This window comes from Pagrus major, chromosome 9 (assembly GCF_040436345.1).
Source record: "Pagrus major chromosome 9, Pma_NU_1.0".
Taxonomy (NCBI): Eukaryota; Metazoa; Chordata; class Actinopteri; order Spariformes; family Sparidae; genus Pagrus; species Pagrus major.
In genome coordinates, this window is record NC_133223.1 from 30,039,925 (window position 1) to 30,059,257 (window position 19,333).

Genomic DNA, 19,333 nt, shown 5'->3' on the forward strand with positions numbered 1-19,333 from the left:
CATTTTTCAAGAAAGAAATGTCAAACATCTGCTGCTTTTCTTTGTCATGTATGATCGTAAATAAAGAGTCTTTGGTTTTTGGTTTGTTGGTTGAACAAAAGAAGCAATTTGAAGACGTCACTTTGGACTGTGATGAGCATTTGTCACAGTTTTTTTTACATTTAATAAACAAAGAAATGTGAAATGATCAGCAGATGAGTCAATAATAAATATAATCTTTAGCTGCCGTCATATTTTCCACCACATTTATGATTTTCTTGTATAATTCCCAAGAGACAGAGTCCTCTGAGCTCACACTACGCATTTCAGACTTGTTGATGTGACAGAAGTCACATGGAATGATCTCATAATCGTGAAATTCAAAACATACTCTGCTGTTTGCTGGATAAGCATAAAAACCATGTGCGTGTCCATCAGGACGGCGCTCCCAGCACGTGAGTCCCCCAGTAAACAACACTCCTGGGCCACATGGGAAGAAGCAGGACTTCCATATTGGGTGTGAAAGCACTGAGCCCGGAGAAGTCGGGTTAGGCTTTACCTTGTTAGGAAGTCGGAGCTTTGGAGAATAAACAGAGCAGAAATGTTCCTGGTGGAGGGATGGAAGAAAGAAAGAGGCGGGAGAGGAGGAGGAAGGGGATGGAAGATGAGGAGAGAAAAGGAAGATGTTGGAGGGGGGAAGACATCTATATGGAAAAGGATGAGTAATAGAGTGGGGGTGCAACAACTGCTCACATCAATCAGCGAGTAAATGAGAGGACAGCGGGGATGGGAGTTGGTCAGGATGATGAGGAGATGATGAGGAGTGTGGAGCACCAGTTGCTATCTGACTCTGAGTCTGTGGTATGCTGTGCAACATCAGAGGGAGGGAGGAGGGGGAGAAAATGTGTGTGACTGAGGCTGGGTGATTTCCTTCCCCTGGTCCCTTGGAACGAGTGTGTACTCCCACCGGGCTGGGCTGGACCCCCTTTACAACACAATCAGAGGGCAGGGCTGGAGAGTTTCCTCTTCCTCCCCCCCTCCTCACCCTCACTCTCACTCTCTCTGCATCCCTCTCCTCTTCCTCAGGCACAATCACAAACACGTGAGCACCGACACGTGTACGGACACACACTGACCCTCAGGACGGGACGTCTCGAGCTCCACCGAAGGCCAAAATCAACTGTTGTGATTATATTTTTAACATAGTGTTGTTTTCCCAAAATCCTCATCCTTATATAACTTACTTATGTTACTTGGGCGGACTTACAGGGGTTTACTTTCTGCTTAATTCTTGCATGTAATGTCAATTGTATAGCTAAGATTCTGTATTCTAAGGCTTATGGCATTTTTATTAAACTAAATGCTAAATACTGATGTTTTCGGGGGGTTTTTATGAAAAAAGGGGAATTTACACTTGGATTTTAGAACACAGAACACAGGAAATAACTTTATAGGAATGAAGAATCTGTTTTTCCAGGGATTTATCCTGATTAGTATAACAAGTAAAAGCTAATATTCATGCTTTTGGTCATTTATGTTGTCTTACTCATGTAATGGGATGGATATATTTTAGGAATCTTCCACTTTGGTTCCCATCATGCTTTAAGATAACGTAAAGAGTGATGTAAATACAGTATAATGTGGATCTGTGCCTATCTTGTCTTGTCCGAGTAAAGTGAGTCAGCTGTTGTCATGGATACAGGCCGTCTGCATACAGATGCAGGCATAACAGGACGAGTGCCGATTGAATAATCAAGTTAACGGTTCCTGTTTGGATACAAGGTCTGAGGTTCAGCTGAGACGAGCATTTCATTTCATGTAATGAGGCTCCTGTTCCTCAGTTGTTGTTATCAGTAGACGGATCTCTTGAGGGATGAAGGTACAGTAGTGCCACATACCTCCAGCTCATGTAATAGATCCACTGAAACAGGTATTAGAGCTGCACAAAAGTGCCTGCAAACATCTGATGACTTTACATGACTGATATGTTCCAGTACTGTGTGCTCGCTGCAGTTTCTGTAGTATTAACAGTAGTACTTACTGACACTCAGTCAACACTCTCTGTCACTTGACTCATACAGGGGTGTCATCATTCAGCCCACACATCTTTCCCAGCTAAAACCCTTGCCAGTGTTGGGTTTCTGTGGGTGAAGCCCCACCTTCATCCAGCTGCTAAGGATTTCCTAACACGGGAGAGTTTCCCCGAAAACACTGCAGAATAAATCCTGAATGAGGGTTCCCATGGACTCGTTGTGTGTGTCATCTGTTTGCTCTGACCTGACAAAACAGGACTTCTGTTTGTTTACTTCCCCGTCTGTTTTTTAGCGTCTGTGAGGATTAGTCTGACTTTGTTTTGGTTGAAGCAGCTGTTTCCTTTGATTCAAGCTGCAGCTACAGAAAACACAGCAAATTAGCCTGCAAGTACAACAAGAACGTGTGTGACAGGAATGTCCACAATGTGCACTAACAAGATCAGCTTTGAGGTTTTTGATGGAAACTTTGGGAGATTTACACTGGAGGTCAGCAGCAGATGTGGCTGCACAAATGGATGGAGGTAAACAAAGGACTCTGCTGCCTCCTGGTGGCTGAAAGAAAAAGCTACAGCTGGGTGCTCCTTATCTTTCTTCTTTACCTGTAAATGTCACATGTCCCTTTATTAATGGGTGAATTTTATAATGAAGACTGATGGTTTCATGACCTATCGGCTCAAAACACTATCATGTAGCACAGTAGGAAAATAAATTCAGTATTGGAAATATACAGCAATACTGATCAAAAGCTCCCGACCACCTACTAACTAGACCTTCTCACATGCTTTTTTGCAAGATCAAGAAAAAACTATAAGCCTCTAAAAATAAACTATTTGCATACACAGCATGGAAAAAGTCTGTACATGAAAATGTTGTCAGCGGTGAAGAGAATATTTGTATTATCTAAAAAAAATAGAAAACAATCACAGGTTGTATAGAGTTCATTTGCAAAGAATCTGACTTTAGCTTTATTTATTTTTATCTGGGTGAGCTTAAAAATGTTGACATATGCACCCCTCTTCTTGATTTGATGCATAGCAGTCACCGTGTCAGCTGTAATATCATGTCTCATTTTTTCTAAAACAATATGGGGGTGCTGCACTATTGATCCAATTCAATTCAATCAGCCCCAAGTCTCTCACAGTAAAAGTTTTAACTACAGTTCAGTTCAGTGTTTCAGCTCATCCAGCAGGTGGCTCCCCAACAGCATTAACTGCTCTGGAGCTGCCAGTGTGGAGGTCTGTGCTGATACTGTAAGTTTCACAGTGCATGCACGTGACGGTTTAATTAGAGGGGTTTTTTGTGAGCATGTGTGACACAGATGTGTGCAGTTTATCTGACATTGAAACTGACATGCAGGCGGATGAGAGCGCAGAAAAGTTCACGTGCATGAAGAATTCTCAAAATCAGCACTAATCTGTCCTGCAGTCACAGCGACAGAGCACAGCGAGCCTCTGTCATCCGGCAGTGTTCATGGAAAGTCATTGTCTGGTCAGTTTAGTGGATTAGTATAATGATATTAGACGTGGAGACAGTCAACCATCCATCATCCACAGAGAACCAGTGGTCATCTTCATCCATCTGCTCCACCTATTACACTAATGACTTCTGCTAAAGGGAGGAGCGGCACCGAGGCAGACAAAACAGTGATGTGGTCCAACTGCTATGGCTTTATCAGATGTCTCTTTCCAGAAATCACAATCCGGTTCCTCAAGATAATCCACAGGCCTTGAAGTTAACAGTTTGATGAAGGAACTATTTTCTTTCCGTATCATCGCACAGATGGATGCATGCATCTACTCATCAAGCCACCTGCCAGGCTTCAAAGCCAAATTTTAAAGTGAAATGACTCATAATTTGGAAAGTCTGGAAGAAGCTAAACCAGAGGCTAGCCGGCTTGCTCAGTGGAAGTCTCTACGCTCTATGGGCCCCACAGCACCGAAGATCTGGGTAGTAATCCGGGTTTATACCCAGGAAGTCAAGCTTTTTGGGGTTTCAGGCGCACCTGAGCAGTTTTCTCAGGAATGAACGGGGCTCCACCTCCAGTGCTGTGTCCAGTCCAATTGTTTAGATCTATTCTGCTCATGGACGAGAGGCTCGCTCACTACCATGACTGTTGTTACAGCTCAGCTGAGGAGGACAGCATTGATGTACTGAAGTACGAGCCTCTCATCCAGGAGTAGACGCACGTTTCCTTCTGCACTGTGATACGGTTGAAAGGTCCAATAGAAAGAAAATAGTTCCTACATGCAGCTGCTCACAACAAGGTCTGTGCACACTGCTGTTAGGTTTTTCAAATGTATTTTTTTGACGCTTTGAGCACCACAAGAACAATATGTGTTTTTCTGTCTTTCTGACATTAGTGCATGCAACTAAATCACTATCAGCAGCCGGTTCTGCATGTGAGATTGTGTTTTAACCCTCATTGGGCTTTGTTGCATAGCAGCTGTATGAGCTCAGCAGTCAAGAACAGAGCCGTGATAACCTTAACTCACACTCACACACACACACACACACACACACTCACACACACACACACACACTCACACACACTCACACACACATACACACACACAAAAAAACACACGCCTGCCACTGTGGTGTGTCTCCAGCTAGCCTTTGAAGGTCTGTGTTTACAATGAGCGGCGGTGTGGTCGCCTGCAGAACGAGGACAGAACAGGAGCTACACCCTCTGCATTAAAAAAACACTTCCAACCCATTTTTGCAGATTTGTTTGAAGGTGATTTGAATTTTTCTTTGAGGTTAGATCGACTTTGTTTGACGCCTTTACAGAAGCCAAACACAACAATTTCAGTGTTTTCCTTCAGTCAGTAATGAACTATGTCAAGAACTAAATCATCTGTGAGAATCTCAGTCACAACAGCTCTCTGTTGACCCGCCCCTGCACACAAACCATCTATTTAACCTGAACTGCACCACACTGAATGGATATAAAAGCCAGTTCCTGCCCCTCGGGCCAAGTTCTCCAAAAATACCCTTCAACAGAAGGCTGTTTTTTTTTTTTTTTTACTGGAAAACTGCGGCCCTGACCTGCGTCAACACGCTATTGTCGAAGCAGCTAACACCTTGTATCCTGGCAACCGCTGAGGAGAGAGGAAGTCCACGAGCTGGTGTCATTACGAGGCCATGTGACTGCACAGTGTTAGTAAACAAGAGCGGCAGAGGGGAAGTGCTGCAGGACGGAGGGAGAGGCTGGATCCTGCAGAGCAACTCTACTGCTCTCAGAGGCTTCAGTCAACATGCATCCATCTCTGTTCCAATGTTCACCCTTATTCACTGCTTCATATACTGTATATCTTATTTTCCTACCTGCTACAGCAGCTCTTTGATATGAAGTGTGATTCTGGTGTTGCCTCTGTGACCTTGTAAGTAAAATATGACTTGAGGGAGGCTGTAACACTTGACAGTAACCTTTTAGCTGCACCACCCGCAGAGAGCCCAAGTCCTGTTTCCCTCCAGGGACCTTGTCTCAGAAAAACTTTGTATGGTAGTGATCGAAGAGAGAATTATTTGATCTGACCTGAATTGTGCCAGGAACTACACATTATGATGTTTGTCAATTTTAAAGATAGTTTTCCAAGTCAGGAAAGTCTCAGTTTCTTGTAAAACTAATGAAATATAAAACTGTGTAAAGACGACACAGCCAACAGTCTCGTTAGTGACGTCGTCTCGTTAAACGCTCACCATTTAAACATTGTAGAGCTGCTCCTGTATATCAGCAGCTCACTGAACTGACCAACTCTCCTTTCACATAACTGCAGTCGTCAATATGAGCAGATTTATTGTGATTTTCATCTTTTTTAGTAGCTTTTCAGGGCCAAGTTGGCGGCCACGTTGGTGTTGGTGACGATGTACTTCACTGAGCGCTTTAACACAAAACTACATGAGATTTTACTTTATTTATGACAAACTGAGACTTTCTTGACTTGGAAAATTATCTTTTAATTTGACAAACGTGTGACTCAGGGCACAATTCAAACGGGATGAAAAAAATATATATTTGTCTTTAGTTTTCAAGGTCCCATGAGGGAAACCTGAAGGAGCGTGACTTCAGCTCTCTATCGTTGAGTGCTGATCATTATTCAGAGGTTCATACATTCTCTAACCATGCCTTCATCATCCAGCGTGATTCTTGTGTTTCCTCTGTGAGCTTGTAAGTAAAACATGACTTCAGAGCGGCTGTAACACTTGACGGTAACCTTTTATCTTCTACCACGAGCAGCTTTCTCTGGAGCTGGCTGTTGTTTTGTAGACACAAGATCTTATCACATCCTTTCCTCTTTGGTTGAGGGACGATGTTCAGGACCCTAATGTTCAAATAAAGTCCCAACTCGCTCGGGTCGACGTTCGAAATGTAATCAGCGCCTCGAACCAAAACAAGCAACATAATTTGCATTCGGGGAAACTCACAGGATAAAACTCTTTTGTTTGATTACTTAAATTACAGCTAAGGCCCACGGAGGGTGTAATAACTGCTGAAACTTGCCGGGACATGGAAAGCAGGATCTGTTGCAACATCCATCAGTGGGCTGAACGAGAGGTCATCTGAGGTCAGCAGGGGTCGTCTTTGTGTCAGGGATCGGTCAGTTAAATGACAGAGGAGGGCGAAGGAAGCCTCAGAAAGGCTAAGGGTTAACAGCTTCTCAATTTCCTTAATGGCGTTCACTAAAGAGGGAATGTGGATGACTGATGATGATGAGTGATTTGCGTTGTTTGAGTGATTCAGTAAATTTTAACAGAATATTGATGGAAAATGTACAAACGAGGGTGCCAGTATCAAGCAGTGTCTCATTCTTCTACTGTTTGTTCAGTCTTTGCCAGTTGGGTGAGATTAAATTATTATAATGTGAAGCAACAATTGCAGGAAAAGTAGCTGAGATTCAATAACCCACTTTAATGTGCTCGCCGTGCAGATAACCCTCCACATCTGTCGCTCCGAGTGGGTTCAAACGAAATCGAAAGAATATCCGACCCCCGGTTCCTCTCATCACGTCATGTTGTAGTGGAAATGTCTGTTTTCAGACAGATAACGTCAAACGAAACCGTACGGAAACGGCTGGATGTTTGGTTTGGCACACGAGAGTGGGGAATATTCAGCTCACCGCTTCCCCCAAACCACCTGACACAGGACGGGTACATGTTTGAAGGGCACAGCGTCGAAAAACAAGAACCATTCTCAGTATGATGGCATCTTTTGGACCCTGAAGGCTGTTTGACAGAGGGACATTTTGTTCTTGCGTTGCCCACCTTCATGCTGGGTTGATAAAATAACCACTGGATTTTTAAAGTAATGAGACATCGACTCAAGTTTAACTTCTTCCCCCTTTAAAGGATTTGTTAGACTTTGTTTAACAGGCTGTTCCCATCAATCTGTTCTGGATAAACACTGTTCACTTGTGTTCAGACAGTTACTGAAACTCTCTCATAAAATGACAGCACCTGGGCCCTTCGATCGTACGACCTGATTTATATGAGAAATAAACCATCGTGACGAGGCTGCGTTTCAGTCTATTCTGATTAAATTGACCTCAGTTTGATTGGCTCTCCCTGCTCCTCGCCATGTCTGGGTTTGCTCATGTGCATGAGTGATTTAAAATGAGCAGCAGACTTCTACAGCCAGACATCAACCACCACTCTCTCTCTCTCTGTCTCTTTCTCTGTCTTATGATTTATTAAACCCACATTTTGGTAAAAACTAGAAGCAACTAGCAAAATGGAGTGCCGGGGTCAAAGGCTCGAGACGTGCAGAGGTGTAAAGTAGTCGTAGTCCTGCAGTTGAGAGTTGCGTCAGTATTTTACACATTAAGATCAGTTCACTTGTTCTGGGAAGCACAACACAGCCTTCAGAAACAGTTGTGTCACGTCTTCTATGGCTCTAAGAGGAGCTTTGTGAAGATTTAGCTGATTTTTCCAGGCAGAGATGGTCGAATAAAAGATGCTATCACGCTGCAAATCACATTTGGAAATGTAAGATCCAACATGACATGTTTATGGACTGACAGTCAGGATATCTCGGCCTCAGCTGTGTCAGTTTTGACTATCTCTGTAAAGCGATATACATGACACTCTCATATCTTTATGGTATATATGAAGCTATACTGCTGTACAGCTGGTTAGCTTAGCTTCACACAAAGATTTTAAGGCCATGACCATCGCCATCTTTTTTTTTTTGGAGCCAAAACTGACAGTATTTGGACGAGACATTTTTACTCCCCAATGTCAGTATCAGAATCTGCCCCCAAAATCCAGTGTCGGTCGGGCTCTAGTGGAAGCTACTAGTTAATCAGAAGGTAGCCGTGCCCCAAAGCACACCTGCTTTATCCTTTATTTTCCTCTAAATCGGACAATTATATACTAAATGAATATTATGCTGTGTTGTAGAAGACTTTCGACGAGGGACTGAGACCATAAACTCATGAGAAAACTCTTTACTGAGGTAATAAATCAAGTGAGAGGTCGGGTTATTTTCTCATAAGCTTACATACAATCAGACTTCTTTATGAAACCAGTGGAGTCAACATGCAGGTCTGGAAGCTCGGTCCATATTTTATACAGTCAGTGCTGAAGACCAGGCTGAAAAGCAGTGTTCTGCTGCCCTCTCTGGTAAAAAGTTTACAACCTGTAGCTACACCCGACAGCGATGGAGCACACGCGAACATCAGTGCAGCGAGGCGAACATTTAAACGGCTACAGCAAAGAAAGATCTCCAACAGGAATCTGAAAACAGCTGCAGAAGAAAGTCGGAGACGTCGGAGCTTTAGGGAACAGGTGACTGACCTCTGCAGATGAGTCCGTCCTGGGTGATGGTCTGTTTACAGACGCTGCAGTGCTTCGCCTTCTTGAACGTCTTCACCCGGAATGTGTGGGAATGAAGAGCCTCCAACTCCTCCGGCTGCAGAAAAGGAAAAACAACAACAAAAGACAAAAGAGGTGTTAAAATGTGGTGACCTGACGGGACTTCAGTGAGTCCAGGTGCTGTGAGTCATCGGGAGGAATTTCTTTCTTTTTTTTGGCAGGTGCAGGTGTTTTCGCAAAAGAGAAAACATTCTTAGTTCATATGCAGTTTATAAAATCAACACCTGGCTACTCGCATAAATTACATAATCTCGTGCTCACACTTATCTCAGATGTGACCCTTTGTCCAGATCATCACAAGCGGATCAGGACTAAAAGACCACATAAAATGATCAATGGTTGGCAGAACAAAAACAAAACTAGGGGGGAAAAAAGGAGAATCTGTTGTTTTCCTTCTTTCTTTCGCCCTCTTCCTCCCTCTTTTGTCCTGTCATCTCACTCCCCTCCTTGCAGGTGTGTTATGTAACTCTGCAGAAACTCTAACCTCCCAGTTAAACATCCGTCTGGGTCCGTCTGCAGCCTGCTGTTTCTCCTCCACTGTGAACCTATCAGTCCTTTTCCTGCCGGCTTTGTAAACTCGGTGGAGAGCAAACCAGAAAAGTCGAGCTTTGGAAGTCTGATCTCTTCCTGCGGCGTCTTTTTAGGAGAAACCTGCATCGTGTTTCCATTTACCCCCTAATGACGGGCCGTGGGGAAATGTGACATCATTTTCTGTGGTGTGTTTGCTCAGCTGGGCCCCGTTTTTACTTTAAAGTTAAGCCCGATGAGAGCAGTGGTCCAATCGATCCCCCTGTCAGCTGGCTTACCAAAATTTTCAACAAATCATAGTTATTATGTAGTAAAGTACTGAGCCACAGAGTTTTATATTGCATCAGATAAAGTGGAAGTCCTACGGAAGCCCAGAGGAGCAATGAAATCTTTTTTTTGTCTTGTCTGATCTAAGTTATTTTCTCTTTTGTGTTTATGAGTTGAGATCAGGTGATAAAAAAAAGGTTTTGTCAGGATAATCTTTCAAACTTCCTTATTTTAATTTTTTTTAATCTTTTTTATCTGAAAAATTGTCAAGAGAAAAAAGAAATTCATGTGTTTTATCAAGTTTTTTTTTCGTCAGGAGAAACAATTTTAGGATGGGATAAATGTTCTTTCGCCTCCTAAAAAGTTATTTTCTCCTGGAGAAAAAAGTTTTAATTTGATTTCTTTTTTCTCTCATGCATGGAACCAAGTGCCATTTTTTCCCAAGGAGGAAAAAATTAATAATGTGCTTAATCTTTTTTATCTCAGGAGAAAAAGCTATTTAGGGTGTGAAACAAAAAGTTTTCAGAGATCTTTTTTTTTTCTCCTAAGAAGAATTTTGTTCTCTTGTGGGAAAAAAATGGTTGGCTTAACACATGAAAACAAAACATTTTTTCTTTTTTCACCTGTTTGCACAGATAAAAAAAATTGCCAGAGGTTTTTTTCTCTCTCTCTCTTTCTCTAAAACCAAGTGACATCTACTTTGTTCTTGGGACCTCCTTACAATAATTTAAATGTCCTGGGGGGAAAAAAGGAACAAAGGAGAGAAAATACTTTAGATCAGACGGATCACCAGAAAAAACAAAAACTCACTTGCCCCTCAGGGCTTCCGTAGAAATGTCACCAAACACATTAACAGAGACATTATTACTGAGACAACGAATAGAAATTTCACTGGACATTTGAAAAAACATTTGTTTTAGCTCGTACAATCAATACGTAATCAATCATAAATATATATAGTATAAATATAAAGTCCTCCAACACATAAACATCTTTAACGTACCTAAATGCTCTTTATGTAATACGTTCTAAGCAGCGTTTAAAGAGAAAACGTGTGTGTTTTCGAGGCAGGAAGTGCCAGTTTAGCGTGGCGTCCAGACATGAGGCTTCCATTAAGTGTGCATGCTGGACACGGGCTGAAAGTGGCCATGTGGTTGGCATATTGGGGAACTTCTCACAGGAATTCTCATATGTGAAGACCATCTCAGAGCATGGCAGAGAATATACTCTGAAAGATTCCCCGTCTGCCAACCACAGTAACCTTATAACCATTAATGACCAACTTTTTTTTTCCTTCTCGTCGATCCTAAAAGGCAACGTGTTGGAAAAGCGGCTTAGGGTGTGTAATCAAAGTACAGTCCCAACGCTTGAATGATAAACCAGACAGAGTATCTGTTGGACCGTCCTCACTCCTCAAATCACCGACTGTCCTGTTATTAGCAGAAGGAACTGACTGAGCAGAATTAAAGGAAAGCCCCTCGTCTGTTTCCCATGATGCCTCATTTCCAGGCAGTGCAGATGTGTCATTACTCATCACGTTTTGTTATATTCTACATCTAATTACACTGTAAATCTATGTAGAACAATAAAGTTTACTAGTTATGGGAAGCTCTGCTCAGCCGGGGGATACAGCTGTGTGATGTCAACTTTAAAGGAGATCTTTCAAGTGGGAGAACTTCAAAATGTGCTGAGGGTAAGACATTTTTAACAGACTGACTGTATTACAGAGGGTCATGGCGTTTCAAAGACGCCAGTGTTTAACAAAAGACACTTTGGAGTTGCATCATGGGAAGTGTAGGACAGGGCTCTACACAACTCTTAAAAATAGTTGCCAGGGTTGGGCAGTTATTCTAGAAGCATTTTTTGGTGTATTTGTAGAAAATCTCCTCTCATCCTGACGCCAATCATTAATTCAAAATGCTCTGAGGGGGCGTGACTTCAGCGCTCCAAATGAAACAACTGGGCAGGCTACCTGTCTGTCTACCTTCGTACCTTTGCTACGTACCTGCCTGCCTGCGTCCACTCTGACCTCTCCCCTTCTACAAGGCTAGGTGGATGCACTGCTAAACCTATTAGCGAGCTAGTGGCACAAGAATGGCAGAGATGGTGCAGACAACATTTCAGTGCTAACACCAGTCGTGTTCGTTGTGTACGTTCATTATGATAACATTAGGAGTTGTCTTGGATATAGTTGTATGTGATTAGCAATGACAACAATGTGCTGTGCTCAGAGTACACAGCCTCTGTGCCTGCTCTTTAGCAGCTTGCTAACTCAGTAGCACAAAGCACACAGCCCCTGACCAAAAGAACAAGTGAGCAGCAGCAACAGTGACAGACTGTTGTTCAACTGCTAACCAAGTAGCACAAAGCACACTGCCCCTGAGCCCAAGAAAAGACCAGCTGCGGCAGCAACACGCTCCTGTCACTGCTAATGTTAGCATAAAACACACACTGTCGCACTTTATTGGACAGAGGTACATTTGTGACAGCTCTTCTGCTTGTGTTTGCAGTCTGTAGTCAGGCAGTGGCTCTAAAGGGAGGATGTGGGGTACTTTGAAAATTTTAGCTTGCTTTTGCTGGTTTCTACAGTCGTACCGACCTCAGCTGCAACATAAAAGAATGTTTAATATCTTTATCATAGTAACCAAATACATTTTTGGCTTATCTTATTAGAGCGTGACATGCCAACATCAGCATGCTAACATACTCAGAATAACAATGCTAACATGCTAATGTTCACCACCTGAGTTTAGCAATTTTAGCAATTTTCTAACATTTGCTAGTTAGCCCTAAACACAAAGCACAGCAGAGGATGATGGGAAGGTTATTTGTTTTGCAGGCATTTTGTCATGAATTACTGGACAAATTTAAATTTTGATAGGTGTGAAAAATATCATTGAAAATGAAGAAATGTCAACCTCGTGGTGGCGCTAGAGGAAAAGTTGAACATTTATCAAAAAGATGATGAACAAATATCTCAGGAGAAAAACTCTAACATGTCTGAAAAACACTTTCTGCAATAATATTGTGCTGTGAATAATCTATCCTGTATAATTACATATTAATTATTCATTTACGATTCTCTAAATTGGTGCCTTTCCATAATTCATGAGCTTATTTGAAGATTTGGAAACTCGAACAGACGGTTATGATCCCTCATGTTTATCAAGCTCTATGTGACAGTTCACTGTTTGTATTTTACAGCCACATGGCAACAGCAGGACAGCCGACCCTTCATTCCATCTCCCGGCTACGCCTTACCACTACATAACGTGATTAGCTTAATCTGGTTAGGCTGAAATAATGACCGTGGCTGTGCAGGCCGCGCCATGTTGGCAAGGGGGCTTTACTGGGGCGGGCTGGAGGTCTCTGCCTGGCATCAGCGTTATCCACGGCGCCGCCATGCCAAAGCTCCGACCGGCACCTGCTGGGTTTGGAGTCTTGATATGGATTCAGGGGATTTTGAAGGGGCGATAAGTAGGTTTAATGGTGCTCTGAGTGTGCGTATCTGTCAGTCAGCCTGCATTTTGGGGGTTTAAGGCGACGTCAAAATGACACCGGCCTCTGTGGGAATCGATACCGCTGGAACGAGGCGGTGCTCGCGCTGTGTTTTGAGCAAAATTACAATCCTCTGGTTTCACTTCCAGGCTTGTTTAAGCACCAACTGTCAACATGAAAGGAGTCAGAGCTGTCAGCAGAGTGAATACGACCCGGCCACAGGCAAGTGTGAGAGAATCACCCTCTTTAATCGCTCTAACCACATCATCCAAAACACTCATTAAGTCCACAGGAATGAAAGTTTGGGTCCGCAGTGAAGTAATGTGTTATGGAGGCAATTACCACACAGATATTTAACAGAGAGGACATTAACTGGCAGCATGCTTTTGTTCATTCGTTAAATAAAAATCAAAGACTTGACTGACATGCTGTCTTGTACTGGTGTTTTCTGTCTGATGGTTTATGCCTGAAACACATTTTCCAGATTCCAAATCAAATTACTTCTGCAACGTGGAGTGGACCACTTTAATCAGCCCGCGTTGCCATAGCAATAAGCAATGTTTTTTTCCACTGTGGATGCATTTTAGTCTCTCTCCCCTCACCCCACCGTCCTTCGGCTTAATCCCGGTTAATTTCCCTCAAAAATGTTCTTTTTTTAATGAAAAGAAATTGGGTTAAAAATGTGTCAAAATTGTTTTTCTAAGTGAATTAGAGTTTTTGTTGCGTTTCTTTTTTTACAAACAAACGTTTTGTTTTTATCATGCCATCACAACAGCAATCCTCCAAAGCCCACTGTCACTTTTCCATACCTCTTCTAACACAGCATGTCAGAGCTGTATGCTGTCTGAAAGGCCCAATACACCCACAGTTTTAATGTAGTTGTGCCTTCATACTATCATTAATTAATCTTATGCTAAAAAAAAATGAACAGCAGTTAATTAAACCACAAAACACTGATTGTTTTCACAGTATACACTGGGATCTGATTTTATTTTATTGTATTTTTTGTTCGCAGCTCTCATATTTTCAGTTTGCATTCATGTCAAGTACATGGATGAAATGACAAATATCCTGAAAAACATCCTTAGAAATACTTTTCAAACATCATGTGAGAAAACGGGAACGAAAAAGGAATCTTCCATCTAATTGATGACAGTGAAGAAGGTCCTTTGGTGTCAAAGATATGTTTAAAAAAAAAACCTGTGAGAGCAGAAAATACTCTTCTCCCTTATTCTGATGTATTCTGATATATGTGCCGCATCACGTTCAGGATACATGTATATGAGCTGACGTTCATGTCAGCAGGCGGAGGGGATGGTGATGGAGTGACAGCTGACGGCCGCTAGGTCAGAGTTGGACAACATTTATGCTGATACCTGGACATTTTCCAGCCGTGTTTGTAACGACAGAAGCAGGTAAAAACATCTGTTCCACACATTATAAAGTGTTTTTTTGCCTATATATTGATTGATATATCTTTATTTCTAACACGCAAAAACAGTACAAAGAATAAAATAAATAAATCTTTCAAAAATCAACAAAAAAAAAATAAAACAAATTTGAAAATTTGACCTAAGGAAACTTAAAAGTTGCAACATATTAAACTTAAATTGCCAACTTTTATTCCTTCGCCCGGGTTTCTCTTGTCCTCACAGTCCAGTCGTGTCTGAATGAAGCCTTGAGGAACATTTACATGACAGACACGTCGATGTGAAGGACAAAAATCCATCACTTTAACAGGCAGCGAAGCCAGCAGTGAAACAGCTCCTGTGTCTGTAAAGGGTTTAAAACTTAACTTAAGCTTTCTGCCTCTTTCTCTCTCTCTCACACACACACACACACACACCTATACACTCCTGTATTAACCAGGCAGAATGTCTCAATCTAGCAGTCTATTCAGCGGCCTCTTTGACCACTCTTGAGCCTTCTCACACTCTCTCCAGCCTCGACCCATTCACACACCGAGGCTTATCCAGTAGGACGAACACTGGTGCGGGGGGGTCCCAGTCATCCACTGGTATGCCACTTGTCCTGTTTACACATTTGTCACCCTCTTATTTTGGGTGCAGAGTGGGTGAAACAAGGCTCGAGGGGTGTAATGTGCACAAAATTGGAATTCCTTCAACTTTTGAGGGGTTTAATTCCCGATATCAGTGGAGTGTTTCACAGTCCGACACATCCGTCTTTACAAAGCCAAACAAAAGGCAGATCTCTTCAGCAGGCCGGTCTATTTTAGTCCTCTTGCCCTCTGCAGAAATCCAGGCTTCAGTCATTTAACCTCAAAATGCTGTGTAAATACTGCACAGAGTAATATAGCGGGATGCTCCCTTTTGTGAGCCCTTAATTGTTTCCCATCATTAGCAATGCACCCGCCGCTCACAGTTTGTTTGTTGTTTGGGGGATGGATGGAGTATTCGGGGAGTCGCTTGGGGGAAGAGATGGGTGACGAGGAGAGGTGTGGGGGTGGGGGAGCCCGGCATTAAAGAGTTAAAGAAAAAAAACCCGGCAGCACATTCAGAGATGTGGCCCGGCGCTGATTATTTTCTGTTTCAAACGTGTTGCAGGACCATGCAAATGGTCCTCGGTCCTTCACATGCGCGTCACACTTCGGGCTCTCAAATGGGCCACAAAGGAAGGAAATGGTTTCAGACAGGCAACCGGGACCCCCGAAAGCTGGGGTCACGGTGTACACATACCCCCCTCAGCTCGGGCCCTGCAGCTCCTGGGAACAGACTCCGGTTCCCTTAGAGACGCACGCATAATCTCCTGCCTCACACTCATTAGCACACACGGGCAAAAAACAGCCACTCTCGTGCATAAAAATGTGCACAGACACACACACAGATGAACACACTTTCACATCAACGCACACACACACATGCCCCGACATCTCATTTTACATTAAACACAGAAGAGAAAGATCCTCCAGCAGCATCTTCTTCTGTCCCTCCATCATAGATTTATTTTCCCTAACTGTTTGTTAAAATGCTTGTTGTGTTGTCACACACTTTTTGTCGGTGTGTGTTTGGGTGGGCCCGTCCACTGCCGGCTGCAGAGTTTCTCCTAATTATCAGGAGCATTTCTGCCTTGTCATTTTTAATTTCGCAGGAATTCGAGGAACTCTCAGGGAGGTGCAGAATTACTGCACCTTACCTTCAGCCCCGACCTCTACACTTTACATCTCACACTGATGTTTCTGACAAGACGTCCTGTGCAGCTCACCTCACAAGTCAAAGCTGTTTACCCTCTTTTTTTTCTTTTTTCAAGGTGGAAGAACAAGATGAAAAGTTGACATGGTAAATGTCTTCATAACAAAATTGCATTATTTAGAAATCCAGCTCACAGGGAGCACTGTTCTCGTTAATTAGGAGTCATGTTTCTGACCATCTGATGATTGCAAGTGAAATATTCACTCTTCTTTCATCTCTGTTTTGGTGTACAGCGACTCCTGATGGAAATATCTGGCTCCTGTAGCTCCTAAATGCTCCACTATGTTCCCCAGAAAGTTGCTAACTTTGGCTGCCTGCCATTTGGTGTCGAGCAGGTAAAGTAATAGTTTTTTGATGAAAAATGCTGCCTGCTGCAACAATAAATGAGGCTGAAGTACGATACGGTAATAAAAAATCATATTGCAGTTATTTTTGACAGATATTATTATTGCAAAATGATTCTCGATTAGTGAGATGGATCATTTTTGCATTCACATTTTCATTTTCACTAAAAAAAACGATTTGGGAACAAGACCAGAGCATCTCTACAGCACTACAGTACTGCTTTATAATCCTGTTTTCTCACACATTTTACCTTAATCAAAATATTGAATTGGCTATATTGCAATTTCGATAATATCTGGATTAATTATGCTTCTCTAGAATGAAGTGGGCGGGGAAAAGGCTCTTTTAGCAGCACAGAGCAGCAGAGTGAGGCACCTTTGTTGGTTGGTTTGTCAGGAGGATTACATAAAAACTTCTGAACAGATTTGAAAGGAACTTGGATGGAGGATGAGTCTCAGCCCAGAACAAACCATATTGAAATTTGGTGCAGATCCGGATAAAGGGACAGAGTCCAGTCATATTTAGGTGCCTGGTATGAGTGAGTATAACAGGAAACTTCTGGGCCTTGGCAGAGGTATATGCTCTACTGTGGGCCATTGTAGTCGGTGCATCTGATAATATACTGTATATTCCAGTTTGTTTGGGAGGACTGGAACACCAGACCTGGATGTCAGGAGACTCTGCCAAAATAAAGACCGGCAGGAAAACAGGCAGACAGGAAAGGAAAGATGAGCGACTGGCACAGACAGACAGAGAAAAAGACCTCATGTCACACTGACTGATATCTTCATTCTGAATTTCTGCTTTCTTGCTGGTACCAGAATTCACTCCAGAATTAAATACCACTGGTAACGAATGATAAAGAAAAAAAAAAAAGCATTGGAATGAAATGCATGTCTAAATATATCTGTAAATCTGGTGTTTGTCACAGGTTTCAGACATCAGTGTGTTTATCTCCTGATGAATATCTATTGTTTTAGATTCAGCCTGTTGACAGTGAGCAGCCTCAGCATGTGTTGGGTAATGTTATAGTATGGAGATAAATCCTTCCAGACTCTGCTGTGCGACAGACATTCCTGCTGAATAAGGTAACCAGCAGGCTGTTTTTCTCCTCAGCTTTAAAAACTCAGAACTGTTACCTCGACCTCTTCCAGCGTGTGACTCATGCAGAGACACTGATTTCACCTCTGATTACACTGGCATTCACTTTCAGCACATCATTACCTCATAGACACGTGGACCCATGTTTGCATGTGGTCAGGACACACACACACACACACACACACACACACACACACACAGTCAATATAAATCCCACGGTGCTTAAAAAGAGTGGGAAGCACAGACAGTCCAGGTAACGTCTGACACGTTCCAGTCTTAACTGCAGCTTGTATCTAATGTTTTGGTGTTTGTGCATTTCTGTTTCAGGAAGTCTCTTGTGTTTGAGACCAGACAGCCATGAGGAAAAGACACAAAAACAAAATATATCACTTTATGTTAAGATTTACTTGAATTAACTGAGCTTTTACTCGCTGTATTTATTTGATAACCAAGTTTCTAATTGCATGCTGCAAAAAAAGTGATTTTTTTAATTAATTCATTGTATCAGCAATCAGACTGAAACAAAAAAGCATTGATTCCAACTTGAAAAAGATGCTGAACATTGGATTTGATAATCGGCCAGGTCAATATTCAGTCGACTCCTAGTATACAGTATATACATGCAGATATATGTATAATAAGTTCTACTTTACTTTTAGAATCAAGTCGTGTCAATGTTATTTATACGACAACAAATCACAACAAATCTCACGACACTTTTCGTGAAGAGCACAAGTCCCACAAGAGGAAATTATTTTTTGAGAGGTGGCATAAAAACACAATTAATGGCCGGTAGGTTGGTAGTAGTACAGTTACAATGGTCCCGCATTTCATCATATTTCATTCCACTCCCAATCTCTCGTATCCTGTTTCCTGTCACTCTCAAATAAAGCCATAAAACGGCCTAAAAAAAGGCTCCCTTCATGAAGATTTTTATAATCATCCAGCCAAAAGACAACTACATAAATGGCAGACATTTTTACTAAACAGTATAATCCTCATGTCCTTGTCGGGAGCGCAACAAACAAATTCTGTCCGCACACAATATAAAACACAACAAAGGGGCAGTGTTTAAAATAAGAGAGCAGTCAGCAAACCAGAAGCAATTTAAGGTATACTTAAATTAAGAACATTTACTGCACGTGGAACACATAAAAAAAACCCTGCGTCTCTGACTGATTCACAATGTAGCATTGAGAGCGTCGGGAGCAAGAAAATAACAGTGAGGACAGAAAAGAAGAAGAAGACTGCTGGTAGGCATGCACGCCAATAATGCACAAGCTAATACACTTCATAAAATCAGCTTTGCAAATTTTTTATGAGGAAGGAAATGTTCTCAAAACCTGAAGGATACAAACAATTTAGTCATAACAAGGAAAACTCCACAGGGCAGCTTTAACAACGAGCCTCAGACAGTGATCATCACACCACCGGGTGTAATAAAGTCAGACCAAAACACACGATGTGATCCTGATCAGAAGTTCACCAAAATGAGAGATG

General features: G+C 42.3%; 1 protein-coding gene across 1 annotated transcript in view; it reads right to left on the bottom strand.

The window, feature by feature from the left end:
* tns1b (tensin 1b) overlaps positions 1 to 19,333 on the bottom strand; it is a 158,429-nt gene that overhangs the window by 111,347 nt on the left and 27,749 nt on the right. The window contains 1 exon segment of the mRNA XM_073473289.1: positions 8,808 to 8,922. Within this exon segment, the coding sequence (XP_073329390.1) occupies positions 8,808 to 8,922 (115 nt within the window).